Source organism: Triturus cristatus, chromosome 7 (assembly GCF_964204655.1).
Source record: "Triturus cristatus chromosome 7, aTriCri1.1, whole genome shotgun sequence".
NCBI classification, from domain to species: Eukaryota; Metazoa; Chordata; class Amphibia; order Caudata; family Salamandridae; genus Triturus; species Triturus cristatus.
This window is the reverse complement of record NC_140590.1, coordinates 622,630,741-622,645,189: the sequence shown is the minus strand read 5'-3', so window position 1 is coordinate 622,645,189 and position 14,449 is coordinate 622,630,741. Positions and strand designations below refer to the sequence as shown.

The 14,449-nt window shown below is 41.9% G+C and overlaps 1 protein-coding gene across 2 annotated transcripts in view; it reads right to left on the bottom strand.

The window, feature by feature from the left end:
- The window catches only part of ATAD5 (ATPase family AAA domain containing 5), a 422,063-nt gene that overhangs the window by 255,378 nt on the left and 152,236 nt on the right, over positions 1-14,449 (bottom strand). For both annotated transcript variants that reach the window (XM_085617196.1, XM_085617195.1), the window contains exon 14: positions 2,473-2,623. In XM_085617196.1, the coding sequence (XP_085473322.1) occupies positions 2,473-2,623 (151 nt within the window). The remainder of the gene's footprint in view (positions 1-2,472; positions 2,624-14,449) is intronic.

Genomic DNA, 14,449 nt, shown 5'->3' with positions numbered 1-14,449 from the left:
CTAAAGGTCCTATGGAAAAATGCATGGGAAAAACGCGTTTTGGGACCCCCCTTTTATCTCAGCCCCCGCTTGACGGATCCCCCCGAGACTTTCAGGGTAGGAGCGGAGCGTAGCGCCCCACCTATTTTGAGAAATTCGCGAGGATTCATCGACCGGCGCCAAAGTTATTCAAAATAGAATGTTGAGGTTTTCCTATGGAAACGTGGTCCTAACTATAACTACCTACTGGCGACCGCCAGTAGGTAATATATATATATATATATATATATATATATATATATATATATATATAAGTCCTTCACTCTTCTATTCCTCAACTATCCTTTTCAATCAAAGTAACAGACTAACATTTTCACTTCTCAAATTCCATATTCCACTATACTAACTCACCACTAATCCTTTATGGGTTCCAGAGTAGCGTGCTAATCGCCAAAAAAGCGTTTCAATACCCCATCAGGGTTACAAGCGCTGAAAATGCAAACCTTTTTTCCCTTTTCTACCCCTCCCCAACCCTTCTCAATCCAAATAACTAACATATCTACCACTCAAATTAATTTCATGTTTTACCATACTAATTCAACACTAATCCTTATGGGTTCCAGAGTAGCGTGCTACCCGCAAAAAAGCGCTTCAAAACCCCATCAGGGGTAGCAAGCACTATATAAATACAAACCTCTTTCCCGCCACCTACCCTTCTCTATCCAAATAACTGAATAACATATCCACCACTCAAATTACATCATATTTCACTTTACTCATTTTCAATGCTAATCCTTTATGGGTTCCCGAGTAGCGTTCCCGCCAGAGAAAATTTAGAGAAATAGGTGGGCAAATGGTACATTTTCAAACAAATTTGAGAAAGCAGAAAGGTTAATAAAGCAATTGTGAATCTGTTCTAAGACAGTGACTGGCAAAACTGCGTGTAAGGTTAGGTTTGTGCCTGACGCAAGAATATAATCATGCACACATTGACACATGCCCCACTGATTTAGGGAACAAAAAGGGCGGGTGCACGCACTGCCAACCCTTCCAACCATGCACAAAGTCCGCCTGCTGCCTTGCTGAATAGGAGTTATACAAAAATCCGTTCAGGAAGGGGAAATTGTGAGTGGTAAAGACCGTAGTGCGAGGGGTTGCTATTAACACGAGAGTAGGTACCCGCTTGGCTTTAATTGAAAGGCTCACAGAAGTTGAGAATAAGCTAGGTAGGCTGGAACGAGAGGCAGTGTCCGGAGATACACAACGAGGACTTACACGAAGCACATATAAAACATGCTGAGCTAGATACTAGAAATTATTACCCAGGAAGGCACCACAGTTAATACCCAATTAGAAATTAATATGGCGTTTAACCTGTTGCGTGCTTCTGTCGGTCAACGGCCGTCGCGAGCACTACCTCCGTAGTGCTGCACACGTCTGTTGGCCGATGTGGCTCCGCCCACTCTTCAAAGGTGCCGCACCGCGGCAGATTTTCGGCCGCGGTAAACGGGTAAAAACACATTACGAGACATTATATGCAGCGCCACCTGGGCCTCAGTCTTAAACCCAAAAGTGGAAACCCCACATATAGATTTGTCAACCTGGCACGGATCTTAGCGAAAAGGACAATAACCATGAGATGGAAAGCGAAAAAAGCACCAGCAGTGTTGGACTGGTATAATGAGATGGTTCGATGGGGCAGGGCGAAAAGTACAGAGCTACAGAGAGAGGAACGCAGAGGTATTCGTAAAAAACCTATATCGTTAGAATGGAATGTGATGCTGGAGGAGTTTATAGCAACAGAGGTGCAAACAATATGAAAAGGGCAAAAAGGACTTGTTAATGTAACTACTGCTGTAATACAAGTTGTAAGGAAGTCCAGGAAGTGGTGGAGATATATCATGTTCTAGATATTTACTGTTGATAATGTGTGCTTAACTGTATAGGAGAAAGAAAGAGGTGTTCGATGCTACAACAGATGGCAAGAAGCAGATCTGGGCACGCAGGGAAAAGGTAGGGGGGAGTTTTATTGTTTAATTTAGGGTTAAATTTAAGGACAGAACCATACAGTAAGATGTATATACTGAGTTATATGTGCAAACAGAAATGTTACGGAAGCCATAACGTTTTGGATTGTATATGCAACTGTAAACAGATCTGTAGACAGCGTCCTTTTATCATTGTTACCTCTGTAAATTAATCACTGTCTAATACAGATGTTACCATACTAAAGATGTATACATGGAACGACGAGCCCAGAGAAGTTGTAACGATCAGAAAATCAATAAAAATTTGTTTAAAAAAAAAAAAAGGAGAGAGAAGCCAGGTGCCCAAGGGATATCGGAGGGAAACAGTTTGACTGAAATTTGAAATAGTGTTCTCCTTCTACTTTTGTGACAACAAATTTAATCATTAAGATCTCCTTTAATTACAAAATAAACAGAACTTAATTCAAAATAGTTAAATAAAATAAGGATATTTTCTTTCACTTACTTGGGGACTTGCTTGTGTTACTAGCATTAAAAAAGCAAGGCTTATGAGCGTTTGTGCCCTGTTTGTCCACCTGATGAGATTGTGTAGCTTCTTTTAACTGAGAGAGTATCTGGCGACCACTTCGTTGGCAAGAAGCATTGACTTCAAATACCTGTAGAACCAAATATGTTGTGAAATCAAAACTAAAATGGCATGGCAAGTTCTTTCAAAAACAAGTCCTGTGTTTTCAAGCAATGTAATGTCACATACCACCTTATAAGAACACATATCAAGACAGAACTCTTAACATTCAAGAATGAATATGCAATTAAGGATATTACTTAGTAATTTCTAGTGTTGCCTACATTCTACACATTTGCTGAGTAACAGGCACCTGTATCAACAAAGGAAATGCAAAAGCAATTTGGTACAGCTCTCCATGTTTCACTCCCCAAAAATCACAACTCAAATCTGACATGTCAACTTTCACACACCTCCACAAGCTGAGTCAGTTTCCAATCTGTGATTGAAACACTTGAAATGTTCTACCTCAGGCTACCAAAAGGCACTGTGATCCATACTAATGGCAGATTGTGTACAGACAAACTCCATATAACACCTTAATGTGATAGGTTACCTCGAATTACATAAATATTTTGCTGCACTAAATGGAGATTTTCAAAGTCCATAGCGCAACAGGTTTCCACAAGACATTCTCCTCGTACTACAGATTTACTAATTTTAGAAAGTATTTGATGTGTAGCACAGACCATGTTACAGAGAATATCTTTACTTTTGCAGAAGCATTTCAAACTTGAGATGCTGTGAGGAGAACTGATATAGCCTGATATCAGGTTCAGACTGGATTACAGACACCAGGTTGACATGAGGTGTGGTGGGCGAAGTTGTGACAGTAATAGACGGTACTCAGTGCAAATGTTTTAACTAACTACATATTTACACTTTAGAACATCGATCACAAATTGCTGGTCAAGTGCCCAACCTACAATCTGAAATTCAGACTTGATGTTTCACAATCAGCAACTTTGCAATAAGTCTCCAACTCTGGACAAGTCTTTGGTGAATGTTACTTAATTGTAACCATAGCTTTCCATCTTGAATATCAAATTAATTTAAAAAACATCAAGTACATAATATTTCAGTGCTCTAGGTTATATAATGAAAATTGGAAATAAAAACCATCTCGACAAAACTATTGGGTATAAAACCTAGTTTAGGTCTTAATTTTAAGAAGATCAACTGCAGTAATGTCACCAAACAGGGAACAGCCTCATAAGAAGCATTGTGCACTTCAAAGCAGTATCTTGCCCAAACGACCCACAGTGCAGCTAGGTTTAGTATATTTTGAAACATCAGACAGATGAAGGATCCAACTAGTTTTCTGGGTTTACTGTTAATAGTCACAGAATGAAACAAGCATTGGCATAGCCAATAGGTCTCGCTTTTGGGACCTTATAAGTGTTTAGCCATGCAACAGTTGATGTTGTTGCACCAAGGATATTGTGCTGCATAACTAAATACTTGTAAGGCCCCAAAGGCGAGACCTATTGGCTATGCCAATGCTTGTTAAATTTGTGAAGGTGATCAGATCTAATCAAGTACCCATTTGCAGACAGCAACTTTAATGAGAATATAGAAAATAAATCATAGTTCAACTGGCCACCTACAATACAGGCAAATAAATACCACATATTTAAGGTAAACATGAAAAACAAAATAAAATACTTCGAATCAGATCGGTCACTGAAGCAAAATAATTATTTGTGGCGGAACTGAATATGCACAGACTTTGTGCAGGCAATAAAGTTAAGTTAGTAGAGGATTAAATGGACTGACACACTGCGGTCGGAGGAAGCAAACGTGAATGGCAGTTTAACATACCAAATACTCTTCTACCGACATATTTTGTATGATTTTGATTTTGAAAGAAATAGAATGGCAAGACAACTAAAGCGGACCCAAAGTTCAGCCCTAAAAATCGAGAATGGGAGAGCTACTCAGGCCTGGAACTGGGAAACTAGTGAGCTGTCATCCTGTAATGGATATAGCTAGAATATGCGATCTCTTCTCAAAACTATACTGTCACCGCTGGAATGTCAATTACTAAGGTGCTTGGTGTCATGCTTCATCATTGACCAGTCCTCGCCCTCTAAAACCTTCGTTTGATAGAGGGCGGGCATACACTTGACGACAAGGATGCACTTTCTAAATGGTTAAGTGGGGGCCCGTGAGATTGTGAGTGAGGTTAAAAATCATTATAGTGGTCAAAGGTGATTTTAATGTGATTGACAACTATATGATATTAAAAATTATGTGTGACGGTGTATAGGGTTTTAATGTCCCTTAGCCGTCCTATGTGTGGTCAACATGTTTCTGCCATAATGGCCCTATCGGGTCCGTGGCATTCATCAGGACCAAGGTATAGGTGAGGGCTCCGTTCTTACCAGGTGTCAGTAAGATACTACCACTGCGTGAGTGTAGCATAGGCCACACTTCACTGCCTATGGTGCTTCCCAAGGTGAAGCCCTAATCGGTCGGACAACTTGTCCCAAGGGGGGGAAGAGGGACTGTGGAAATCCACCGTTAAGTTACTTTGTAACACGTAGCAGAATATGCCTGTGTCCTACGCGTCCGCTCGAGCCTCCCGAATGAGTGGCAGTGGTAGTATCTTACTGACACCTGGTAAGAACGGAGCCCTCACCTATACCTTGGTCCTGATGAATGCCACGGACCCGATAGGGCCATTATGGCAGAAACATGTTGACCACACATAGGACGGCTAAGGGACATTAAAACCCTATACACCGTCACACATAATTTTTAATATCATATAGTTGTCAATCACATTAAAATCACCTTTGACCACTATAATGATTTTTAACCTCACTCACAATCTCACGGGCCCCCACTTAACCATTTAGAAAGTGCATCCTTGTCGTCAAGTGTATGCCCGCCCTCTATCAAACGAAGGTTTTAGAGGGCGAGGACTGGTCAATGATGAAGCATGACACCAGGTGGTGTGTGAGACCAGTCCGCAACTTTTTGTGAGATGCCCACACTTACGACGTTCCTGTAACTCGTTTTGGGTTATCACACTAGGAGCGGCTTCTTGTGGTAAACAGTTATAGTGGAGGCTGCCAGCTCCTAGAACCCCTGTGCCTCTAGTTCCCTCCTCCACAAATCCAGTGGAGACTTCTTGTGTGCTAAATTACTAAGATGCCACAGTCGTGACAAAACTTTACCCACTATATGAAAATACTGCATAACTTCTGCTAACCACGTACAGAAAATTTTACGGGGGGGAAAAAAAGAGGCAGCACCGCTCGGGCAAACAAGTGATGCCTGGAAAAACATTGAAACAAAAATAAATTACAGGAATAGACAGTTGCAGAAAGTACTGCATCAAATTAAGAAATAAAATGAATGCCGGCACTTTGGGTGTAACGAATATAATGGAAAACGCCACAAACGAAAGTTATTCAAAGGGGGATCCAGTATTTCGTCACAAAAAGTCTTGGCCCATTTAAGAAGGCACTAAAACATGTCAGAACCAGAGGGAACGTAACTTGAAGTGCCTGTGGTATACACACTTTGAGTTCCATTTACATATAGTACGAGATAGCGTGATTTTAAGATGCCCTCCCGGGAGATTTGTGGAAATGGAGATAATCATAATTCGGGGCACAAGGTTATGTTTGTATCCAATGCATGTAGTATTTCAGCAAAGCATTTAGTTCCTCTATTTAATATGACCTATACTGCTAAAAAGAAATCCAATGCCTTCAAATCTAACTGGATACGCTTCTAGTAACTGCGCACATCTAACAGATCAATATTTTTAAAGCACGAATCACTGTAAAAGTTGCGTGGTTATAGAGAACTGTTAAACGAAATGCTGTGCACTTGCAAGAGAACAAAATGAGGTTGCAGTTTAGGGTTCAATTAGGGAGTAGCGTTTCAGTTTCCTGTGGCTTCATTCCGGTGTCTTCTTAGCACTTCCTGAAAGGTAAAACCAAGCATTTTTCTTTTGTTCTCACTTTTGCTATAATCGCGGCACCAGCGCTTTACTTTTAATGTTAAAAGTAAAGCACAGGTGCCGCGATTAGCAAGCTAAAAATGCTACCGCCGGCCACAGCTTGCAGTGCAGGTGCGCGAGTAGTGCGAGCGCAGCAGTAATCACGCCATATGGCGCCTCTGCTGAAGCGCGCGCCGGCGGTAGTATTTTTTAAAGCCCTTACTAAAGTCTCTCCGAGCAGCGCATGCACGCTGACTCAGCGAGACCTAATAATACTTATGATGATGTATGACTGTTCTAGAAATGTTACCTCCTGCAACATCAAATCACTGCCCAATAGCCAAACATTAAGCTGAAGAGCAAGCAAATACCTCGTATAGGGAACTGGAAAAGTAAGGAAGATACAGTAAACAAGCATTTACAAATGCATTAGGTTTGGACGTTTTTGTTGTGTTGCATTTTTTTTTTTAGGTCTCGGCCTGACGTAAGCAGCGCATGCGCTGCCTTTTCATACGAGGATTCTTGGAATCGATACGATTCCAGAGGCCTCATCCCAGCTCCGCCTTCAGTGGTGAAAAAACTGTGACCTCTCTCTATTAAGAGGGCATTGAACACCCCAAGGGACTCACTTGTGACCGCTGAAAACAAAGATACCTCTTTACCATTAATGTGTCATCAAATCTAATTGGAAATCATTAGTTGGTCTTAACCTTCCAGCATCAAGGCCTCAGCAGTGGCAGATCCTCACCAGGGTGGGTCCCTAAGGTCCAGGCTGCACACGCCAAACCAGGAGCAATGCTTATAGATCAGAAGGCACATGCAACTGCCAGATCATATGGGCAAAGACCCCCCTCCAACACCTCTCCTAGCGGGCGCCTCTGTGCTGTTCACAGCTAGGTATTTCAAGTTGGCCTCATGTAGTTCCGCGACTGTCACCTGTGGGGTCCTCATACCATGGAGTCAAATTATGCAGGAAGGTGCAGTTGATTTGGAAATTGAAAAGGAAGGGGGAGTGGAGGGTAGGGTGTTTCACTGCTGGGGCTCGAAGATGGATGCCAACTCCATTGTACCAAATGCCAACCAACTAGTGGTCCGGTCTCACCCCAACCACTGGTCAGCTGGCATATGAGATGGGGTGTGGAAGGTTCCTTTGTTTGCCCATGTGATACAGACAGGCAGCCTACATCATGGGCCCCAAGCGACAATCAATCCAGCTGTGTCCGCAGCCCTAATCGCAGTGGGATCTGGAGTCTCAAAGCAGCCCACCCACTGGATAATGCATCGGGGACGGAGCACTTCCTTATTTATTTGTTTTATAGAGAGCACAATTACCCAAGGGTGTCTTGACACCAGCAAACTAATGCACACTATACAGCAACTCTCATACTCAATGGCTCCAGGAAAAGCATGTCAAAAATGGTTTTTTTAGACCCCTGGGAAATTAAGATATTAAGCTCTAGGCATAACCAGGGGTGGAGGGTGGTGGGGAGGGGGCAGTCTGTAACATGCCTGAGCTGTAACTAGAGAAAAGGCCCATCCTCTCAATCTGTCCCAACCAGACAGGTGAAGGTCATGCGAAGCAGTCTCGGAGGGATGTATTTTTTTTAATTTTTTTTTTACATATCCGAGATATATGAAGATTGTGCTACATTGAAGGGCCTTATGAACCATACAAAGGGCCATATGAAAAGGGAGCCAGTGTAACAGGGCAAGTAAAGACAAGATGCTCCTTGTCTAAGTTAGCAGATTGCTATGAGATTAAGTGTCCTCTAGGCCGGTCTGCAACTGCAGTGCAGGCTGACTACTGCAGCCGCAGGTCGTACTTAAACGAAACTGCCATTTTTTCTTTGGAGGGCCTGAACAGAAATTACTCTGGACGGGGGCGTGGCTTGGAGCCCACAGAAGATGGCGGCGTCCAGGTAGACCTCCGGGACTCTGTTCAGGATGTGAGTTCCCGTACGGCTCTCCCTGCAGCTTTCCCCAGAGTCTAGCGTGAGCGTCCAAACATGTGGTGATACCTGGCATCATTTGCTGTTCTCTCCTGCCTTTTACCTCTTCTTCGGAGCTTTGTTCAACTGACGGCTCGACTCTCCTCAGTGAACCGTCCTCCATTTTGCCGATGAGCTGCTGTGCGCGTTCATGGCATTCCTTCACAGTTCAGTGAACTCTGTCGAACTGCAATAAATCCCTTGTTTTTTTCCCCCAACGCTCAGGCACAATGAAACTTCTCTCGCATGCTCTGCTTCTGTTTCAGTGGATTTCTCACATGCTCTGCTTCTGTTTTAGTGGATTTTATTTTAAATATTACTGCTTGTCTCCTCATGATTTATTTTTTTCTCACACATGTTGTATAATTGATTTTCTCTTCATAATTATTTCTATATGGGCAATTCTTGCACATTCTTCCCAGATACAATATTGAAGTGTGTGTTTTTTTAGCTCAAGTACTGAGTTTTCACGGGATATACACTTTAATGGTCACTATTCCAAATACCAGTAAATATATGGGATATTTGAAAAAAGCAAATACCGTACTTCCATCCTCAGCCCACAAGTTCATTAAGAACTCCACTATTTTGTCGAAATTTTCAAATATGAAGGATTCTTCGGCTGCTCTACATAAAAGTAGCCCTTTGCCCGATTCCAAAGGTACTCCTGTTTTATCCACTACTGGGAAGGCTACTACCAAACGTCTGAAAAAAGACCCTCCATCTTCTACAAAATCTCCTCTACATATTTTAATGGAGCGCTTGTTGGAAGAGATACGTGACTTAAGGCCATATATTGAGGAAACCAACTCTAAATTGCAGCATCTCACTGATCAGTGGTCTCAAATGGAGAAGAGGCTAAATACAGCAGAGCAGAGCATTGCGTCCTTTGGTTCTACAACCAGCAACATTCAGTCACTTCACACCCAGGTTTCATCTCTTCGCCTGCAGATTGAAAACCCAGAAAATAGAAGTAGAAGGAATAATCTCCGCCTTTATGGTTTGCCCGAAGGATCAGATGGCGCTGATCCTATTACTTTTCTGAAGTCTTTCCTTCCAAAACGTTTGCATTTACCGGAGGATACCCATGTTAATATCCAGAGGGCCCATAGACTGGGACATTAGTCAACATCTATCTCCCATGTACGCAACCTAAGAGGAGCCGTCATGTACTTTGAGTATACTGACCGTCTCAAAGTCCTTGCCGCTGTCAAGTCATTGAAGCGTATCTCTTGGTCTGGAAATCCTCTATTTTTCTCTCAGGTCTAAGCCAAATCTACTTCGGACAGGCGCGAAGAATTCCTCAACATGAGACCTGACCTGGAGCTCGTTTTGGCTTATTCCACCCATGCCAGTTTAAAGTCACGTACAAAAATAAGACTACTACATCTGAGGAACCGGTAAAATTGAAGAGCTTTATTAATGCATGCAAAATTGAAAATATGAACACCTCAGGACCTTCTTCTGCTCCTTGAATGAAGCTCTTTTTATGTTACCTTATTTCCTTCCATGAATCTTTAACTTAAAGTTTTTATTGTAACATAATGGTTGGTAATATGTTAAAATTTCTGCTGCATCCATATAATTTTCAGGAGCGTTTTTCTCCTTTATTTTTAACAGTCGTTATTATAGTTAATATTAAATATTAATCTTCATTTGCAGGTATATCACTTGTGTTTGTGGTCTTACCATATTATGTAATATGTGGTGTGCTCCGCTCGTACTCTCCCCATGGACTCCCGAAGTACCATCTGTTCCATGTAGCCTCATTCCCCCCCCCCCCCCCCCCCAACTTTTCCTTAGATACTGCTCTTCTTAGGTATGTTATGAACGTCATTTTTTTGTAGTTCTTATTTTATGGACTATTCTCTCTTTCTCTCCATCTCTTTCTCTTAGCATATTTCTCCCTCCTTCTTCCTCTTTCCTTCTCACATCTAGTTCCTTTTTAGGTCTCGCTGTGCCCAGCGCATGCGCTGGCTCGGAGAGACATTTAGTAGGTGAGTTTTTAAAGTGCTACTGGCTGGCCTACGCGAGCGTGCACGCGCGCAGCCATAGTCTTTCACGGGTCATTAGCACCACCCGGCCGCACGGCTTGTGGCTCCTGCCATGTCAGCCGCCATCTGTCTCCTCCTGTCATGGATCATTAAGTGCATCGCGATCGTGATGCACTTTCACGGTGCGTGTGCATACAACTCCTGGTTTCCTTCTGCCATCACGCGCGCCTCGCTTCAATGTGGAATTTAAGTGTAATTATCTATCAAATTACACATATTAAGAGACCGACACAGACTGTACTTTTAACTCGTGGAATTGCACTCGAGGGTGTTCTTTGAGTAATTCACACAAAGCATCACTCGCTCAGCTTTGTACCATAGCGCACAGTTTCGCGTTGTACAAACAGGCATTATTTACACAAGTGCGGCTGATGTTATCATCGGACCACGAGTGACCCATAGTAAATGCTGTGCTGCGCCATTTTTTTTCTGTTGGTGCAGAGCAGCACTTAAGATGTTCGGCAGCATTACTTAGTGCAACGCTTCTGAAATCTTATCTGGACATTTATAAAGAATGGCAAAAATGTAAGTTTATTTATGGAAGTAATTCACTCTGCACTGCTGTGACCATGATGTGTTTGGCTGAACAGCTTTTGACATTCGCTGACGAGTTGCCATTGGCTTGACACTAAGTTATGGGCAGGCTGCAGTTGAAAACAAGCATTGGCAAAGCCAATCCATCTTGCTTTGCCAACGGAGTCCGAGAGACAAAAATGGCTTTGCCAATGCCCTACTGCCCATATAAAAAAATATCGAAAACCGTTTTCTCTCTCCGCGTTCCACATGCTGCATCAGGGAACGTAGCAGCCATTTTAAAGTATGAAACAATGTTTTTATATGTTCTACACGCCAACCATAATCTGTGGCACTAGTCGTGTGTTAATATCCTAGAACATCTTTGGGCGTAATTGCTTTCTGGCTACACTGAAAAACAGTATTACTTCCCAGAGTCCATGATCGACAAAATATAATTTCCATATTTTCATTCCCAAGAATAGTGTGACTATTTACCTTTCTGCTGAAGATGTGGGCCTCTTTGCTGTTTAAAACCAACATATCTGTCAGGTCTTTTAATGAGGGCTTGATACCTAGTCACACAGAAGGAATTGGGGGGGGGAAGAGGACGTTTGGCCCTGAATGATTTCCAAGAACTTTCCAGGAACTGCACATAAACGCGGCATGCATTGGTGCTGGACAGGTGCGCTGAAACTTTCAGAATTCCACCCTTGTTTTAGAAACTTTCCACTCTCCTCCTCTCTTAGTATCTTATAATTCATATTTTGCAAAGAGGCTCAGTAAAGACTATGTAAAATACATTCTCTCTCGGATACTCGCAGCCCATCAACGGAGATTTGTATATGGTTTTCTACAAAAGGAACATAATAGAAATGCTCATGTGAGCACTGTAAAGATGCACCAAAACATTAATGTGAACAATTTGTGCCGTGAACGTCTCCCTTGCTGATGTTTCTATTCAGTGAATATTGCGCGTAATTTACACTGTGTATGCATTTCGGAAACCACAGCACCAGCATAGCTGTTAAGTGGCCAGCATGTTGTGAGACGCCTTCAGCCAGTCCTTGAGTTCAATCAAGCAGATTGCACACCTGCGTTGTTGTGGTAGTAGTAGGTATTCAAAGGCCGACAGGTACCAGCATGCAAAGAATAGTTTTCTGCAATTTAGGAATAGGTCAGAAGTGGCGCGAGGCTATTTAGTGGGTATCATGTGTTATTTGTAAAACCTTGGCGTTGTTGAATGCATTTGTGTAAGTGATGTACGTTGCTTGCCTTTGACAGTTTATTTCTGGTCTTCTTTGCAAGCAAGGTTCATTTGGAGAGAACTTGTTACGTTTTTTTTCTTTCAGAAAACCATTTTATACAGATTTGAATTGTAACCACATTGGAGAAAAATGACAACTGCCCCCTACCTATCAACCGCCGAACCTTAGGGGTCAGATCTCTCGGTTCCCTGGTGCAAGGACTTAGTTCACTGCACCAACTTGAACCAGTGAATCAATTTGGACTGCAACACAGACACAACCCACTCCGCAATCTTGCATGGGAAGTATTTCCTGCTTACAATCAGTTCCATAAGATAAGTGCAGGGACAGCCGTGGTACTCCAAACAATCTTTCATTAATGAAGAACACACTCTAGGATGACTAGAAATGGAATATGAATTTTAAAATATTTATATTAAAATTCCTATTTGCACGCAATATTAAATGGTAACATCCCAGAAGATAAAAATTAAAAGCAGCTAGCATTGGCATAGCCAATAGGTCTCACTTTTGGGACCTTATAAGTATTTCGTTTTGCAGCACAATATCCTTGGTGCAGCAACATCAGCTGTTGCATGGCTAAACCTTGCACCTTAAAACTGTTTAGCCATGCAACAGTTGATGTTGTTGCACCAAGGATATTGTGCTGCAGAACTAAATACTTATAAGGTCCCAAAAGAATGTTAGAGATTTAAACTCCCCTATTAAAAGACAACATGTTTTATCCCATTTGGCGCATCTGGGTGCTAGTATAGCTTTGATTCAGGAGTCACACCTTATAGAGCAGGAATCTCTAAAACTAAAAAGAGGTTGAGTAAGTGATGTTTTTCCCCCATAGGTGACGGTAAAAGGAATGGAGTTATTACGCTATGTCATAAGTCTTTGTGTGCTAAGCTAGTTTCCCAGGAATCTGATGATGTACACAAAACTTATAACCAGACATTACCATATGAGGCAACCTCTTGCAAAAAAGCTGGCAAGGACGAGAGGTTGGGAGAGGAAAAATAGGACCTCATCCGCAAACCGGGCAAATTTAATCTGCAAACCGTTAACGGGAAACCCATTAATATCCTGATTCTGTTGCATGCGAGAAAAAAAGGGGTTGAGAGCAAAATTAAAAAGGAAAGGTGAAAGCGGACAGCCTAGGCGTACACCCCTTCCCAAGGAAAAATAAGAGGAAGTAAGTCCATTAGCACAAATAGCTGCTCTTGGGGCACAATACAGGAGCGAAATGAGGGAAATCCTTTTTGGGCAAAAGCAAAACTAACGAACAGTATGGAAGAGAAAGGGCTAATAAACACGATCTAACGTTTTCTCAGCGTCTAAAGCAATCCATGCAACCGACTCAGTTTTAATGGGAAAGATGCGCTTTCTGTGGATTCTTTGTTAAACTAGAGTTTAGTGTGAATAAGTTCAGATAAACCATCTTTTGATTTAGAAGAATAAAAGGAGTATCCCAGTCTCTTTATCTGGGCTAAAAGGTCAGTTATATGAGTACGTGATGTTTTTCACTTCTTAGTAACATATGAGATAATAAAATCACTTGCTGTTGCTTTAAAAGCATCCCAGATAATATGAAAGGGCAAGTCATTAGTTTGATTAAAGTGAAAATAATCCTGAAAAAACACCTCAAAGAGGAGGTAAAGTTACGATCTAGGAGGAGTGAATTGTTAAAACGCCACCTGTAGGGTGCACGAGAATAAAGTGGGAGATCCAATGGAAGCGAAACAGGGGCATAATTAGAAATGAAAATTGATCCAATGTCTGTAGAACGTAGAGACTTTGAGATATCGCTTAATAGTTTGGACAAAAGGTTTGTGGGTACTGTTGGGTATAAAAGTAACCTTGGAGTTAAGATCTATAAAGGGATCAACTATGTGCTTACAATCACTGGCTAGAATAAAATTTTCTTCAGGGTATTTAGCAAGAATTTGGTTCAGGCCTAACCAAAAAATTAGTTGTTGATCGTAGGGGCATAAATATTTAACAAAGACTGGAACTTTCCCAATTGACAGGTTAGTGTAACGAAAAATGTGAAATACTGCCCCTGACTAAATTTACGTTTAAAGATGAATTCACGATGTCCAATTTTATGTGGAATCCTCAACACAATAAATATCTTGGTTCACCCCCACTGTC